The sequence below is a fragment of the Pan paniscus genome, chromosome 7 (assembly GCF_029289425.2).
Source record: "Pan paniscus chromosome 7, NHGRI_mPanPan1-v2.0_pri, whole genome shotgun sequence".
NCBI classification, from domain to species: Eukaryota; Metazoa; Chordata; class Mammalia; order Primates; family Hominidae; genus Pan; species Pan paniscus.
Genome location: NC_073256.2, coordinates 28,171,163 through 28,187,496, shown reverse-complemented (window position 1 = coordinate 28,187,496; position 16,334 = coordinate 28,171,163). Strand labels below are relative to the sequence as shown.

General features: G+C 47.7%; 1 protein-coding gene across 3 annotated transcripts in view; it reads right to left on the bottom strand.

Moving 5' to 3' along the window:
- The window catches only part of GATA4 (GATA binding protein 4), a 55,702-nt gene extending 39,903 nt beyond the window's left edge, over nucleotides 1–15,799 (bottom strand). For 2 of the 3 annotated variants that reach the window (XM_055116253.3, XM_055116254.3), the window contains exon 1: nucleotides 11,080–12,152. In XM_055116253.3, coding sequence (XP_054972228.1) covers nucleotides 11,080–11,695 — 616 coding nt within the window. In that variant the 5' untranslated portion in view covers nucleotides 11,696–12,152. Of the gene's footprint in view, nucleotides 1–11,079; nucleotides 12,153–15,696 lie in introns of those variants that run through there. The other variant, XM_057302967.2, reaches the window with a different exon arrangement.
- Between the last annotated feature and the right edge of the window lie 535 nt (nucleotides 15,800–16,334).

Below are 16,334 nucleotides of genomic sequence, written 5' to 3'. Positions count from 1 at the left end.
TTTCAGCGCTGCAACTCCCATTCCCCAGTGAGGCCTAGTAAATCACACGTCCTGGGGGCACCTCGCTTCAAGGACCCTAATTTAAAACTTACAAATATGCTTTAGTTTTAAAGTGGCTATAAATTATATACCATAAGATTAAAAAATATGTTTTTACACCCAACTCTTCCATTCAGCTGTTATTGACAGTGCTGGTCAATTTCTCATTTCTGCTTTATTTAAAAATGGCATCAGTGTTTAAGGATCCAATCTGGGTCACTAATTTTACAGAAATTGCCATCAGTGCTGAAATGACTTTAAACAGTAACTTGCACGACTACTTAATAATGTAGTTATACACATACCTGTGTATGTATGATAACTGGAAGTCAAGGATTAATGCCTAACAGTGGTTATCTTTGGATGGTAAGATTACCAATTATTTTTACATTGGTTTATGTGAGTTTTCCATTTTTCTATAATAAATATACATTGAGTTTCATAAAATAAAGAAGTTTCCCTGATACTACTTGAAAAAAAAATTACTACGTGTTTCTCTGAAGCCATTTTTGCCTGGAAAGCATTTTCTTTTTTAAAATAAGCAGTATTTTCCTACATCTGTGCACTCCGTGGGAACTACATTCTTTATTTCAGGTCAAGTTAAGTTCTCCCCAAATGCTAGGGAAAGGTTTTATTTGTTGTTTGTTTTCCCCGCCTACTCAATTTTGAGGGGCAAACTGTATTATTGCCTGTCTTTACCTGGTTTGATTTATGATCTTGGAAGTCAGGTCATTCTTTTCTAGGTCAAAGAAGGAAAAAAAAAAAAAAGGACTCCCCCACCTAATACCTGATAAAATATCTGAAAAGGTCATTGCAGACCTTGACGGAGACACAATTTCAACCCAAGCTGATAAAACAACAACTAGAAAACTTTTATCAGAATAAAATGTAACTTTGCCATTTCCCAGCTCAATTGATGAACTCTTTTTTATCTAAAATGACAGACATCATAAGATAGGAAAACCTCTAGATAAGAAACCAAATTGAGTTGTTTGAATCAGATCTGATTGTCTGCCCCTGGTTCAAACTCCCACACCTGCTCGGAATGGGTCAATGAGCGCCTCCTGGCATGGTCCCGAGGGGTTTGGAAACATTGCAAAAGTGGTGAACTTTGAGACTTCAGCGTTTATTCTGCGATTATAATTAACCTGCTCACCAGTTGCTATCGATCAGTTCTAAATGGAGGCGATAAGGTTTGACTGGATTTCTAGAAGTAGAAATGGAGATTTCAACTGGGGAGTAGAAAGGAAGATTTAAAAAATAACTTAAGGACTGATTAGATTTTAATAAGCAAAACTGGATTTGCGATTAGGGGATCCCAAAACCCATGGCTTTGATCTGCCTGGAAGAATCGTGAGGAAGCTTGAGTACAAAGGAAAACTCCAAAATTCAAAATTCCCACCAAATTGTGGTAGTAACTTCTTGATTTTTTATCCTCCAAAATAAAATATATCTGTAACTATTCAATGTGGGTTACAGACAGCCTCAAATTTTACTTGCAGAGGCTCTTCAATGACTTTAAACACACAGAATGGCCCACCTGTCTGGATTTTACTCCTCCTTTGGAGGGAAAATATATTTAAAAACATCAGGTCAATTCTTGAGCTCCTGCAAAATGCAGAAGGCCAGAAAACCAAATTCCCATCATTCAGATAAGAAACTTGAATATCGTGGCTCAATTCTGATTACAGAGCAGTAATAGATAAAAGCACAGGCCACCTGCCAGAAACAAGAAAACTTCCACTGATGGGCTGCTACATTCAGTTCAGACCAATTCCACGGGGCTTTTCCTGCCCGGGGTTTTAGTCATTGTCTTGATCCATGCCCCATTCTTATCTTTACTAAAATCATCATTATTGTGCTTTTATTATGATTTTCTCCTCTTCTTTCTCTGCTTTTACCACAAATATATTTGAAATCTTCAGAGAAAAGGGAACACAGAGGGTCAGTTATAGATTTCTCTTAGGAAAGGGATTTTTGAGTGAGCCATATGGTTTTGCTCTTAAGCAGCCAACAGTTCCCCTAGAGTTAGGAGAATCCTCCCATTGGAAGGGTCTGAATCCTGGGAAGTCTCTTTAATTCTCTGCACACCAGAATCCAACGGCTAGAAAGGAAGTTTGTGCAACACTGGGATTCCTAACATTGCATTCCTGAACTGCAGAGCTTACAGTTGAGGAATGATACGGAAGGTTCCGTAGGACGACATTGCTCCTAGAGAGACAGTGATTGGTGGGAAGCAAACGGAAACTCAGACAAGAAGCTACCCTGGGGAGAGGAAGCGGATGGGAGCGACAAGTCATGGAAAATCCTAAGGTTTAATAGAGCCCTTCAATCACACATAGCTTCTGGTTCTGAAGAGCTAAGTGCCCTCATATCAGATTTGGCAAATACAAAGTGTGGGGAAAGGGGGAAAGTACAATCCTGCAGGTTGGACTTACCTGGGTTCCAAACCAGGGCTGTTTACTACCCACGGGGACCTGAGATTACAGGCTCTTTCTGGGTATCAGCTTCCTTTCCAGCAAAACAGAGATCAGCTTATCTACCTCTTGGAGAAAGACTTCAAAGTCCCTGGCATCAGATGATTTCTTCATTGACAGGGATCCACCTTACTGTTCAATGGAATGACATGCAAGATACAGGCTACTCTCGCTAAAAAGTTGTTAGCCAGTATCCAAACGTGAATGTGCCAAAACTTATAAATGTATTTTGTATAAATTAAAACAGATTCAAGATTATTCCTATTATAACCCCATTTATATTTTCTTCCCTGCCTTCTTTAGAAGGTAACAAAAGAGTAGCTCTAGAGATAGCCATTAAATTAGTCTTAGTAACCGGTTTATGTTGTATGGCATATGGGGCCATGTCATGGTCTAGAGAGGTCAATATAGCAGAGCGATACTCCTTCCCAACAGAGCCTTATCAGCTGGTTCTGCAGGCAGGCTAGGACAAATAAGTTCCCAAAAGACAAATAGTTTCAGATGTCAGAAAAGTTGCTTCAAGTTCTTAAAGCAGCAGCTCGCGTTGGCAAGAACTGCCCTCTTCTGGAACAAGGAAAGGAAAACTAGCATACTTCCTCTTTCTTATGCAGACACAAGCAGCTACATTTGCAACTGGCTTCAGCTCTAAATTCAGTACAACTAAATTGTCTTAAAATTTGTTTAAAAGAATCACCTTGCCCTGGAGGAAGGTAACTTGTTCTTCACACAATCCCACCGCTGCAGCCGGTTAGTGGTTTTCAGGCAGGTTCTAACTCCAATATAACCTGAGGGAAAACTGCCTACCTGGAGAGGTCACCATTGCCTAGTACGTGACTGTTTGTGCCCACAAGTGGGGAAGCCACAGTAGTGTGGGGCTGGGGTGTCTGCCCATTGCTGATTTACATCCACTACCAGCACTGAGACCAGGAGTAGAGATTTCCCCCTCTCAGTAAAGCAACCTCCTGTGAAATAAGCAAAATCAAAAGCCAAATACAGGATTGCCACTGAGGATGGTTTTGATCGGCCTTGAAGAATCTTGAGGAAGCTTGAGCATAAAGGAAAACCCCCAAAATTGTAAAAGAATAGGTAAAAGACAAATTTAATAAAAAACAACTTATGCCTTAAAGCAGTTTTCCTGTGCATCCATAAGCACTAAATTGAGAATCTTCTTTAAAAAAAAAAAAAAGATGCTGCTTTCAGGTTGATTCATGAATATCATGTATCTGTTTTTTAAAACTTAATTAGTTTAATATGTTTTTAAAATTAGGTAATATAGTCACATTCTCCAAATTCAAAAGGTTTCATTTGCATACCCATGTTCATAGCAGCTTTATTCACAATAGCCAAGACGGAGAAGCAACTCAGGTGTCCATCCATGGATCAATGGATAAACAAAACGTGGTCTACACATACAATGGAACATTATTCAGCTTTAAAAAGGAAGGAAATTCTGGCACATGCTACAACATGGATGAATCATGAAGACATTATGTTAAATGAAATTAGCCAGAAACAAAACGACAAACACTGTACGATTCTACTTGTATGAGGTCCCTAGAGTGGTCAAATTCATAAGAAAAAGAAAATAGAATGGGGGTTACCAGGGGCTGGTGTGGAGAGGAATGGGAGTGGTATTTTAATGGGCAGAGTTTAAGTTCTAAAGATCTGATACACAGCAATGCGAAGGTACTTAACACTACTGAACTGTATACTTAAAAGTGGCTAAGATGATTTGAGTTTTTTTTTTTTTTTTTTTGAGATGGAGTCTTGCTCTGTCGCCCAGGCTGGAATGCAGTGGTGTGATCTCGGCTCACTGCAACCTCCAACTCCCGGGTTCAAGCAATTTTCCTGCCTCAGCCTCCTGAATAGCTGGGATTACAGGCACGTGCCACCATGCCCAGCTAATTTTTGTATTTTTAGTAGAGACAGGGTTTCACCACATTGGCCAGGCTGGTCTCCTGATTTCACCATCCGCCCGCCTCAGCCTCCCAAAGTGCTAGGATTACAGGTGTGAGCCACTGCACCCAGCCGATGATTTGAAATTTTTACATTAAACTTAACTTTAACTTCCCTGTATGTTAAATGTATTTTCTTGTTATTAAATGGATTAATGAAGCAGAGAAATGAGTATAAAAATGATTAAGGTGGTTAAAAAATTCAAAAAGTTCGAAGGCATGCATAGTGAAAGTCCTTTTTCTACCATTATCCCTCACCTACCCGCTTTCCTCCCCACAGGCAAATCTGTGTTACAAATTTTTTGAGAGATTTTGTATTTTCAAGTGAATATAATCTTTTTCTTTCTTTTTTTTAACACAAAGAGTAAAGTGCTATAGACACTTCCTGCATTTATAAATGTCTTTGTGAGGATTCCATACATTAGATAATGAACTTCGTTATTTCTTGCCTACATAGCTTATGGTTTCTATGTGCCACGTGCATACAAACAGTCCCCTAAGGATGCACATTTAGATTATTTCCAATTTTGTTATTACGAGCAATGCTGAAATTACTATGTGCCGGTGTGTTTGTGGAACAAATCCCTAGGAGAGAAAATTCCGGAGTCCAGGCTGTCTACTTTGCAATTTTATGGCTACTACACCTGAGACTCTCCATAAAGGTCAGAGCGATTTACACTCCCACCCACAGGTATCAGAGTTCCTGTTTCCCCACACCTCAGTGTGTTTGTTTTCTTAGTGCATTTAAGTTAGAAAAGAAATGGGGAGGGATACAGAATAAAGCGTTATCTAGAACTGTCTCCCGGGCATCATTCCACCTGAGTGCTTAGAAAGTGCCTAGCAAATGTGGCCTGACCTTTTGATGGGACACAACTGGGCAAGTGACAGGGCTCACTAGAGGTAGTGACACACCCCTGGCCACCCCAACACACCTTTCTTATTTAATTCGTTCTCAGCTTAGCACCACAGGCCAACCCCAACTCTGACTGACCTGCTCAGGGTGGTAACCGGAAAGTTAAACAACTTTGGTTTTCCTGAAGATCGACAAATCATTCTCCAGTCTCACAAAGTTCCCTGCACAAATGAACCGGCTTTGAAAGCCACTAGCGTACTTGATAAGCAGGTCCCAAAAGATCCAGAAAACACTTCGGGGTTTTTCACTGACCTGCACCATAAACAAACTCTGAGAACACCTTGAATGCCCCCACTCCATCCCTAATGGGGCAAAACTTCTTTTAAATAAATTGTTTGAATAACACAGTGATATACTGTACATGTATTTCATTGTGTTGTTATTTTTATCGACTCTAAAAATGATTCAAACTTTTTGAAATCCTTGGAGAATATCATAATTGCTTATGTCTCCATTACACAAAATAATTGTTATTCCATAGTTAAATATATTTTCCTAGCCTTTCCAGTAACACCTACCACCATATATCCGTCAAGGCATATTTACAATCTATTTCCATTTCGGTCTCCTTTTCAGCCTTAAGTACTCACAAGCATTAACTGGTATAAAAATCAGCTTCACTGAGGTGTAATGTACATGCAATAAAAGACTCCCATTTTAAGAGCACAGCTCCACAATTTTGCCATATGGAGATACATGTGTAACCACCGTGACTGGGTTCTTTAAAAGGAAACAGCTACATTCTCCGGCTACGTCCGTTTCACAGGCACATGCAGCTCCTATCCTAGCCCTGCAAGGCAAGAACTATCCGCAGAGCTCCACCACAAGTGCTTCCAGCGCCCAGGAGTTTATGATGAAGACAAGCCATATTCTATACTGCATTTCCACACAACCACAATTGTCTAGGAGTGTTCTTCTCACATCTAATATCTGCTCACCTTCACTAACACAGAGTTAAAAGGTCATGGTCTTTTTTTTCTTTTTTTTTTTTTTGCTTTTCAGAAATTTGGACACAGTCATACTCCATCTTGCTTTCATCCACTCAGTGACTTCTCCAGCCTAAAAGCCCTGCTTTCCTCCAGTGGTTCCCTGAAGTTTCCAGAACCCTCTTCCATCCTGCCCACCATTCCCCTAGGGCTCTCCAGTTTGCTTCTTAAAGGACTCACGCAGCCATTCTGTGTGGTTGGACCCAGGCAGGGCAGAGTCCTGGGGCAATTACCACCAAGATCCCTACGCAAATATTTGCTAAGTGCCCAACATGTGCCAGGCACTTAAAAATGAGTAAGACTCTGTACCTGCCCTCAGTAAGGTCACATAATTCCATTCATGCAGCCTAATTAATGATTTTAACAGTTGTTTTAGGGTCGTAGCTCATACGGAACTTGGAGTGAATTAAAGTTCACATACATTGCAGTCAGGCCACACTTATTTCTTCCAACCTAAGTTCAGGGCTTTACAGAGGCCCCTGATAACTTTTATTATTTATTATTATTTTGATTTTTGCCCTATTCACATAACCAACATAAGAACTATGGCAAGATATTGTTAAAACTACAGCAGTTACATAGAAAAAAAAGTGTTCTCTTGTTTCTCCTCATTGAAATTAAAAACAGTTTCTGAGTTAAGGGTAAATTAATCTGTATAGTTTTACCTATTGTGACAAATATATTATTTAAACCAAAGGCCAGGTTGCATTGTATTATTTCATGGTACTACACAACATATTAGTAAAGTAGAGTATATCCTTTCTTTTTCTTTTTCTTTTTTTGAGACAGGGTCTTTGCTCTGTTCTCCAGGTAGGAGTACAGTGGTGCGATCACGGCTCACTGCAGCCTCAACCTCCCTGACTCAAGCGATCCTCCCACCTCAGCCTCCTGAGTTGCTGGAGTTATAGGCATGCATTACCATGCCCAGCTAATTTTTTTTTTTTTTATAGATGTGGTCTCACTATGTTGTCCAGGTTGGTCTCGAACTCCCGAGCTCAAGCAATCCTCCCACCTCAGCCTCCCAAAGGGTGGGATTACAGGTGTGAGCCACTGCCCCTGGCCTCTTTTTCTTTGTCTTTCTTTCTTTTCCTATAAAATGGTCAATATTTCTTTTTTAAAAAAATTGCTGGTTCTTTTCCTGACAGACTCCTACTCACCCTTCAAGACCAAATGCAGCTGGCAGCACTTAAGTGACTACTTCCAGAATCTCAGCAGAGGGAAGAATGATGCTGCTTCTCCTTTGCTCTCAGCTGCTTCTCCTCTGCTGTTTCTTCTTTGTTCTCAGCTCATTACCAAACCACAACGATGGGTAATGCACCCATTTTCACATTGAGTGTCCAACAATCTGCGTTCACTGGGGACTGTCCCAGGTTTACCATGAACAATCCCACATTCTGGGAAAACCCTCAGTCCTGGGCACACCCGCAAAATTGGTAACTCTACATGATAGTGAGTGGCTATTCAATAAAATAACCATCATTTATGAAGGGCCAAAGCCAAATTCTTCAAAAGTATTACCTTACTTTTCTAATTTAAGGCAACACTAAAAATTGTTATGATGATCCCATTTTACAGAAAAAGAGGTGAGACCGAGAGAGGTAAGTAACTTGCCCAAGATGAGATGAGGCTCCTGGAACTGAATCTAGGTTTGCCCAACTTTAAAACCCTGTGCTCCTCCCACCACACTGTCTGGCCATCTTAGGGCTCAGTGGCAACTCCTCAGAAAGCTGGGGTCAGTTCTCATCTTCCCTCCGTGACTCAGGGTCAGCTACTATGTGATGCTGGTCCTCACTAAAGCTGCCAGGCAGGTAGGAGAGCCCAAGTGATGGGAAGAACATATAAAAAGCACATTCACATGCACTGGGTTTTTTGTTTTTTTGTTTTTTTGGTTTTTTTTTTGAGAGAGGGTCTCACTCTGTCACCCAGGCTGGAGTGCAGTGGCCTCGGGCTCATGTGATCCTCCTACCTCAGCTTCCAAAGCTGGGACTACAGGCATGCCACCCCAAGCCTGGCTAATTTTTTAAAATGATTTGTAGGGATGGGGTCTCACTATGTTGCCCAGGCTGACCTCGAACTCCTGGCCTCAAATGATCCTCCTGCCTCAGCCTCCCAAAGTGCTGGGATTACAGGCATGAGCCTCTGCGCCTGGCCACATGCACTGCTTTTAATTTCAGTTGCTTTTATGTAAGTGCCACCTGCATAACATGCTGAAGCTATGAATGCCAACAAGTTCAACATGCCCTGTGTTCCCTCACAAAGAGCCGCACCTCTCCTAAAACACTTGGCTGGGTGCAGAATAGAAAAACCACCCTCTAGGCCAGATTCAAAGGCTGTGGACTTCATAAGCTATCCGGGAAGAGCCCAGAGAAGGCAGGTGGCAGTTCTTGGCAGAGAGACGCACAGGGAGGTCAGCTTGCCATTTGCTGACATGGGAATTTGGGAAACATCACTTCATCAGCAACCTCTACATGGCATGGCTGACATTTCAAAATCTGAATACTGTGTGCATTCACATGGTATTTCTGTTTTTTGTTTGTTTGTTTTGAGACATACTCCCTCTGTCGCCAGGCCTGGAGTGCAGTGGAGCAATCTCACTCAACCTCCGCCTCCCGGGTTCAACCGATTCTCCTGCCTCAGCCTCCCAAGTAACTGGGACTATAGGCACACACCACCAAACCCAGCTAATTTTTGTATTTTTAGTAGAGATGGGGTTTCACCATGTTGGCCAGGAACTCCTGACCTTGTGATCCGCCTGCCTCGGCCTCCCAAAGTGCTGGGATTACAGGCGTGAGACACCGCGCCCGGCGGGTATTTCGTTTTTACACTGCTGGATGTAACTCATGACTTTGAACTTCTCTCTTTTCCTTAACCAAACACCAAATTCCCTGCAGGATTGTCGGGGTTACAAAGCAAACTCTCCCTGGACCAGTCCTTTTTTTTTTTTTTTTTTTGAGACGTAGTCTTGTTCTGTTACCAGGCTGGAGTGCAGTGGCGCGATCTCGGCTCACTGCAACTTCTGCCTCCCGGGTTCAAGCGATTCTCCTGCCTCAGCTTCCCCAGTAGCTGAGACTACAGGCGCGCGCCACCACGACCGCTATTTTTTTTTTTTTTTTTTTGTATTTTAGTATCGGCGGGGTTTCAACAGGTTGGCCAGGATGGTCTCGATCTCCTGGCCCAGTCCTCCCTATTTTAAGTCAGAGGCCCCAGAGGGCCCTGGAGAGGACCCCGTAAGCGCGCAAGGCCAGGGCGCCGCGCCCCGCCCCGCACTCCCGCCTGCGGGCTCCATTGTGTGGCCATGTCGCCGCGCTATCTCGCAAAGGTCGCGGCGAGGCTCGGCCGGGCCCCTCCTCCCCTGGGGGTGGCCGTCTGGCTCCCCCAAGAGGGGTGAGGGGGAGGGGAACACCAAGAGCCACAGACCGGGCCTCGGCGCCACTTTCAGGGTTAATCAGTTTGCCGGCGATGTGTATTTGGCTGCACCCCCGGGAACCTTCCCTGGCCACCCAGGGCCAGAGGACAATTTAAAAGCGCTTCAAAGCCTAGGCCCTTCTCGGAGCCAGCCCAAGACTGGAAACCTGGCAGGGGTAGCCTTTACTCTTCAAAGTGAGAACAAATGCAGAAGGATTTAGCGCTTAGTAGGTGGTCAATAAACGCGAGCTTTGCTTCTCAAGCCTGGGCTTCCCCTCCCCCACAGGGTGGGCTCAATCCAAACTCACTCCTCCGTCTCTTCCCGAAATTCCAGAGGTCGTTTGCATTTTGAACTAGGGGTTGCCACTTCCCTTTCTCCCCCGGCCCGTGTACTCAGGCCCCTTCTCAGATCCCGCTGCGTTTATTTGTGAATCACTGGAGGTTGAGACAGGTTTGCCGTCCCTCCCCGTCTGACATCCGATGGAAACACTGCATGGAACCTACCACAACGGTTATTTCCAACCCTGGCCCACGCGAGAAGAGGAGGCTCCACGCGTGCAAGCGACTGCAAAGTCTCCATTTAACTCGGGTGTCATGAACAAGCCCGTTTGAGGTCCCTATGTTCTCGGACACTGACCGGGCGTGTCCGCCCCCCCCGCTGCCCGCATGATGCGCCCACGCCCTCGGCCGGGTGGCACCCGCACGGTGCCGGCTCCTGTTCCGCGCATCTCCCCTGCGTCTCCTTTGTCCATCCCTCCTTTGTTCTCGGTGTGAGACCCCCGACGGGAAAATCATCAGCTACCCCGAGGGATCCTCCAGCTGGGCCGCCAAATGGCCCAGAAGGTCTGCGGTCCAAACCATTGTAATCAGTTCCCTGCGGAGGCCCGAGGGCGGGCGGGGAGGAAAGGGGCGCAGAAACTCAGTAATCGCCAGCACCGTCCACGAGGAGACCCCAGGCCGCTGCCCCCGGCTCTCCAGGGAGCCCGCTGTCCTCCCGCGTCACCCACAGCGCAGCGCGGCCACGGTCTATGTCTGGGATGGCGGGGAGGCCGCACTCCGACCCTGACACCATCTCAGAAGAGGCCCCGGCGGGCAGGCCCGGCCCCTTCCACAGAAGCCGGTCTCCTGGGGCTGTGATGTCGCCAGCCCCGCACTGGCTTCTGCCTTCCCTAGAAACTCGAGGTAGTGAAGCACCATCCCCAGCCCAACGAAGGCGTTGGTGGAAAAACAAGAGGCCCTCGACAGGGCTCAAGACGGTCCCTGCCCCGGCCCTCACGGGCCCCAGCCCTCGCGCTCCTACTCACCGAGATTGGGGTGTCGGGCGGCCGGGTTGGCCCGGCCGGGCAGGCTGTGCAGGACCGGGCTGTCGAAGGGGCCGGCGGAGGCGGCGGCGGCTGCGGCCCAGGACGCGCCCACGTCGGCCATGTAAGCTGGGTAGGGGCTGGAGTAGGAACCCGCGAAGCCGGCGCGCCCGTACTGCTCGCGGCCCGCCAGGCCCGCACCCGCCGCTCCGCCGCCACTGCTGTAGGCCGCAGCTTCCCGGGCCGCGGCAGCGGCGGCGGCGGCCGCCAGGGACCCGGTGGTCCCCGGGAAGGAGAAGCGCGGCGACACCGGCGGCGGGGTGTAGGCGGCTCCGTCGGCTCCCGCCTGGCTCCATCCCGGGCTGCCCTGCTGGGTCCCGGGCCCCGCACCAGACGCGGCCCCACCGGAGCTGCCGCCCGAGGCGCCTCCGGACGCAGAGCCCGCGCCTCCGCCCTGGAGGTAGGACAGGCCCAGCACGGAGGAGGGCACCCGCGGTGTGGGCACGTAGACTGGCGAGGACGCGGCGCCCGCGCCGTGCATGAAGGCGCCGGGGCCGCCCGCCTCGTAGGCACCGGGGGGCGGCCCGTGGTTGGCGGCCATGGCCAAGCTTTGATACATGGTCCCTGCGAGCTCCCGGCTTCGGTGTCCTCTCTCTCCCTCGCAGGTCAAGGAGCCACGCGGGGAGAGAAAACGACGGCAACAACAATAATATGCGTGGGAGGAACTGTCGCGAAGATCAAAAATCAAAGGGGAAAAAACCAACTCGCTTAAAAATATATACGTATTAAATCCAGCATTGAGCAAAGGGCTCTAGGCTCTTGTTTACTCCGGAAAATCCCAATTTGAATTTTTGGTGGTTCCGGAAGCTGATGCAGGAGCAGCTGAATTCACCCCAGGGCCTGAAGGTCCGGAGCACCTACTGGGGGCAGAAGACGGAGGGCAGCGTCCAGGCCTGGAGGTGGCGCACGAGCCTTCGGGTCCCCCACTCGTCACACCGAGAGGCCTCCAGGACACCCGCGGCCACAGGCGCAGAAGCTGCTAGGCTGGCTCCTTCCTCCTCGCCGCAGCCGGGGTCCTAAAAGAGGAACGACAGAAAGAGAGAGGGTGGTTCATCCCAGAGCTTTCAGAACCCACTCTCCACTTGCGTGGTTGCTTCTTCCACGCTGCAAATGAAGTCGCCACGGGGATTTGGGGGTGCAGCTCCGGAGGCCGCGCGGTGCCGGGAAGCAGGGGCCTTTGTTTTGTCCAGGCGTTGGGTCAGGCGGCCCAGGCAAGCCTGGGGAGAGGCGCCCCAGGGACCAGGGGCTTCCCGGGTCTTTGGTGTGCAGTTATTGGTTGTGATCTTGGTCAATTATTTTTGTATTGCTTGTCAGGAAGGACTTTAATGTTACCTTATTCTGCAAGCATATTTTTGTAAGTCCAAAAGTTTGGGGTTAATGCAGAGTGCCTGGGACCCAAGAAATCTCTCATCTCCTCTGTTCCCCATCTCTCCCCAGGTATTACTGGCCTAGAAAGAACTTTAGATTGTCCTTGGGGGGACAAGGACAAACTTTATACAAAACAACAACCTAACAAAGTTTTGTTTGTAATTAAAAAAAAAACAAAACCAGAAGTAGAGTCCAAATGTTTATAAGTGAACAACGGTGTCTGCTAAGCCTCCTGAAGAGGGTTGTGAAACCCTCATCCATACACTAACCATGTGGACGTCAAATCGGACAAGTTACAGGTTTCTTGCAAATAGTTACAATTTAGACGTTTTGCAAATTGTATATCAGAACCAGAAAAGTGAGAAGAATGTACAGTGTCGCTCTACAGAATAACCCACTGGACCATTCTAATTCACTGAATGGGTTCTTCATATAGAATAATAAATCCACCCATAAGCAGAATCATAACACCAAGGTGGGTGCTTGGGGAAAGAGCAGTTTGTGGAACTTGACTATATACTTCCCAGCATCCTGCGTTTTGTTATTATCAGGCAATTTTTCTGATAAAATAAGAGCTCCACTTTTTGAATTACCTGCTGTCTGAATTACCTCCAGGTCCTTTTCTCTACAACTCTACTAAGTACAGGTGTCTCTCCTCATTTTACAAGAGGGAACTGGAGCACTGGAAAGTTTTGAAACTTGTCTAAGATCAAAGTACAATCAGAAGGGGTGGGGGAAGGGGATGGGATCAGTAGGGCTCCAGGGGCTTGAAGCTGTCCACCACACTCCATTTCTCTCTTTAAGAAGAGGCAACTACTCCCGACAAAGATTTCTTTTTTATTTCAATAGTGGATTTACATGAATATTAACTATATATGAATCTAGGCTCTGACACTTACGGAATAAACACCTTTGGACAAATTACTTAGCCTCTCTGTGCCTCAGTTTCCTCATCTGCAAAATGCAGATATTAAAGGTACTTATTTTGTAGAGTCATCGTGAAGCTTAGGAGTGAGGATTATAAATTAATATTTGTAAAACACTTATAACAGATTTTTATAAAACTGTCCTAACAGGCAAAAAGAAAGTTCTAAATAACACTTGACTATTACTACAGATTTCTAGTATAATACAAGAAAGTACCTCAAACGTATGTACTATAATAAATGATCATCTTTATTACTGTAAAAATCTGGAAATGGAATCTTTAATACACACTACATAATGCTTTTCACCATTTTTTGCAACATCACTAGTAATAATAATGGAATAGTACTGTATTGTATTATATAGTCACATGGCAACTCCTAAAAGCTTATTTGCTTTCAAAATATGCAATAAACTATTGGTTTGGCAAATAGTTCATTCCAGCAAGTTTGGTCAGAGAATAGATTTTTTAAAAAATTGACCTGAGGTCACCAACTTTTCCCTTTGAAAATAAAGTTAAAGAATTATGGGTTTACCTTAATAAAAGATCCAGTATTTGACTTTTAAAATCAAGTAGCTGACCTATTTCATTGCATTTTCTGGAATACTCAACTCCTGCAGTTCTTCAAGATAATGTAATTTTTTTTCTTTCATAACTTTGGAAAAGAAAGGAGATTTAGAATTTTATAATCCAACTTCCAGTCTACACACAGGTAGTAACTTGCAGACTTTAAAAGGTAAATGCAAAAAATGTCATCAATCTAATATTTGTATTTATCACATTCTCTGCCTTTTCAAATGGCTGATATAGTGCCTGAGTTGGATTACTAGAACAATAGAAGGTGGAGAAAATACTCCTCTATAACTTTCTGGAAAAACACGGAATTAGCTACTCTTGGAAAACGCCTCTGGCTGGTTGTTGAAATTGAGCCTGGATCCTGCAGTTGGCGGAGAAAGCCCAGCAGCTCCCGAGGCTGCCAGAATCGGGGAGTTTTTGCTCTCCTTCTGATCACTCGTCCCAGTTCACCCCAAATTCGCAGGCCAACAGGAAATGCGCTCCCCTTTCAAGAATCAACCGATAGCCCTCTTCCGATCTATTTTTCAGAATGGGAGAATTGCAAGCGCCCAAAAGTCCCCGTCCCTTTATAGGACACTCCTCGCTGGCCTGGCTTTACGCCTCCGCTCTCGGCCTGCAGCGAGGAGGACGGTCACACTCTAGCCGGCACAACCAAGCCGGCCGCAGCAGGGGAGGAGACACAGACGTGTGCGGAGCATCACCTCCACACCCCAGGCTTTCTTTAAAAGCCTGAAACCTGCTCTCGGTTGTCTTCCTTTTCTGGGAACACAGGAAACACTTCCCCGAGGCGCTTCCCCAACCTCCGCGGTGCGGGCCGCGCTGCCCCAGGGCTTCCATCGGCCGCGGGTCCCCCACCACGCTCTTTCCCCAACCAAAAGGCCCCTCCTTTCCTCAACCTGGTGGCAGTCCGCGACCCCGGCACCCCCCTCTGCCCACGGTGACCCCTGAGCCCAAAGCCAAGCGACATAACCCGGCGGATCCGGGCAGCGCCGTGGCCGGCGGAGGGAAGTCACGGCTCCGGTTCGGGCTCGGGCCCTTGGCCAGTTTCAGGTAGAAGCAGCGCGGGCAGGTGGGGTGGTGAGCTTCCAGAGGAGCATTCAGTCCCTGGACCCCAGCCCCGAGGGCGAGGAGGCCGGTCAGAAAGGGCATGAATAGTTCCGCCACTCAGCAGCCTCTCCGCACCTCAGAGCGGCTCCCGGGGGCCCCTGAGGCCCAGCGGCGCTGCCTGGCACCGCCACCCTGCGTCCCCGGAGTCGCTGGTGGGCGACAAGCCTCCGTCTACTTCCCTCCATATGCGAGCTGCCGTGCAGCCTGTCCCGGGTCCGTCAGTCCCGGTAACTTCACGCGGCCACCATCACCACCCAGGCCCCGGCCTGCGATATGCAAACAAGGGTTGGAGAATGTGCACACGGGGACAGGGATTGAAAGCGTTCAAGTTCACACGGAAAGAATCCAAAGGCGCTTCCAATATTTCTCTGTTTTGCCCCCAAGTCTTACTTTGACTTAAAGAAGTTGCTAAGGCAAAGTCAAAAGCAGAGCAGGGGTTGGGCAATTTCGGTGAAGTGAGTAGCGCACGTCTCTTTTCCTCCCACTAGCTACCTCTCTACTTCCAGACAAGCAAAGGCGGAGAAGCTCCGAGTTTGGGGGACCGCGGGAAGGAGCAAAGAAAGGGAAGAAAAAAGCCCTACCTGCTGGGCCTGGAGGTTCCGCGCACGCTCCCCTGGGAGCCCCCGGAGCTGCAGCGGCGACGAAGCCTCTCGCGGCCCCTGCGCCGGCCGCCTCCAAGTCCCCAGCTCGCGGCTCGGGTCCCCGGCCCAGCAACTCGGCCCTAGGGCGCTGACTGGCCTGTGGGAGTCACGTGCAAGGGCGGGGCGGGGGTGCGCGGCCCCGGCTACACCTCCGCTGGGCGCAGGCTGCGGGACTGTGCGGAAAGCTCCCCCAGCAGGCAAAGTCCAGGCTCTGGGGTCTCCGCGGAAAATGCCCAAGTGCTACCGCCAGGGAGCGGGGAATCACCCGCAACCCAGCCGGAGGTCGATTGGGTTCGCTGTGGTGCCCAGGGTCTGCTTTATTAATGAGTTCCCTTTCTCCCTCCCCGCCCCCCCTTCCTGTGGTCCTCATCCAGCCGCGGTGGGCGAGGGGCGGGGCCAGTAGAGAAGAAGGTGACCTCTTGGGCTCAACTCTCGATCTCGTGTGGGGCACTGGGTCACCCGGGGTGCCCGGCTGGATGCTAGTTCCTGGGCAGGGGTAGTGGGGATCCTCCCAGCCCCGGATTCCTTGGAGGTTCAGGTGACACCCAGACTGCCTCCTAAAATCAGAGCGTAGAGAC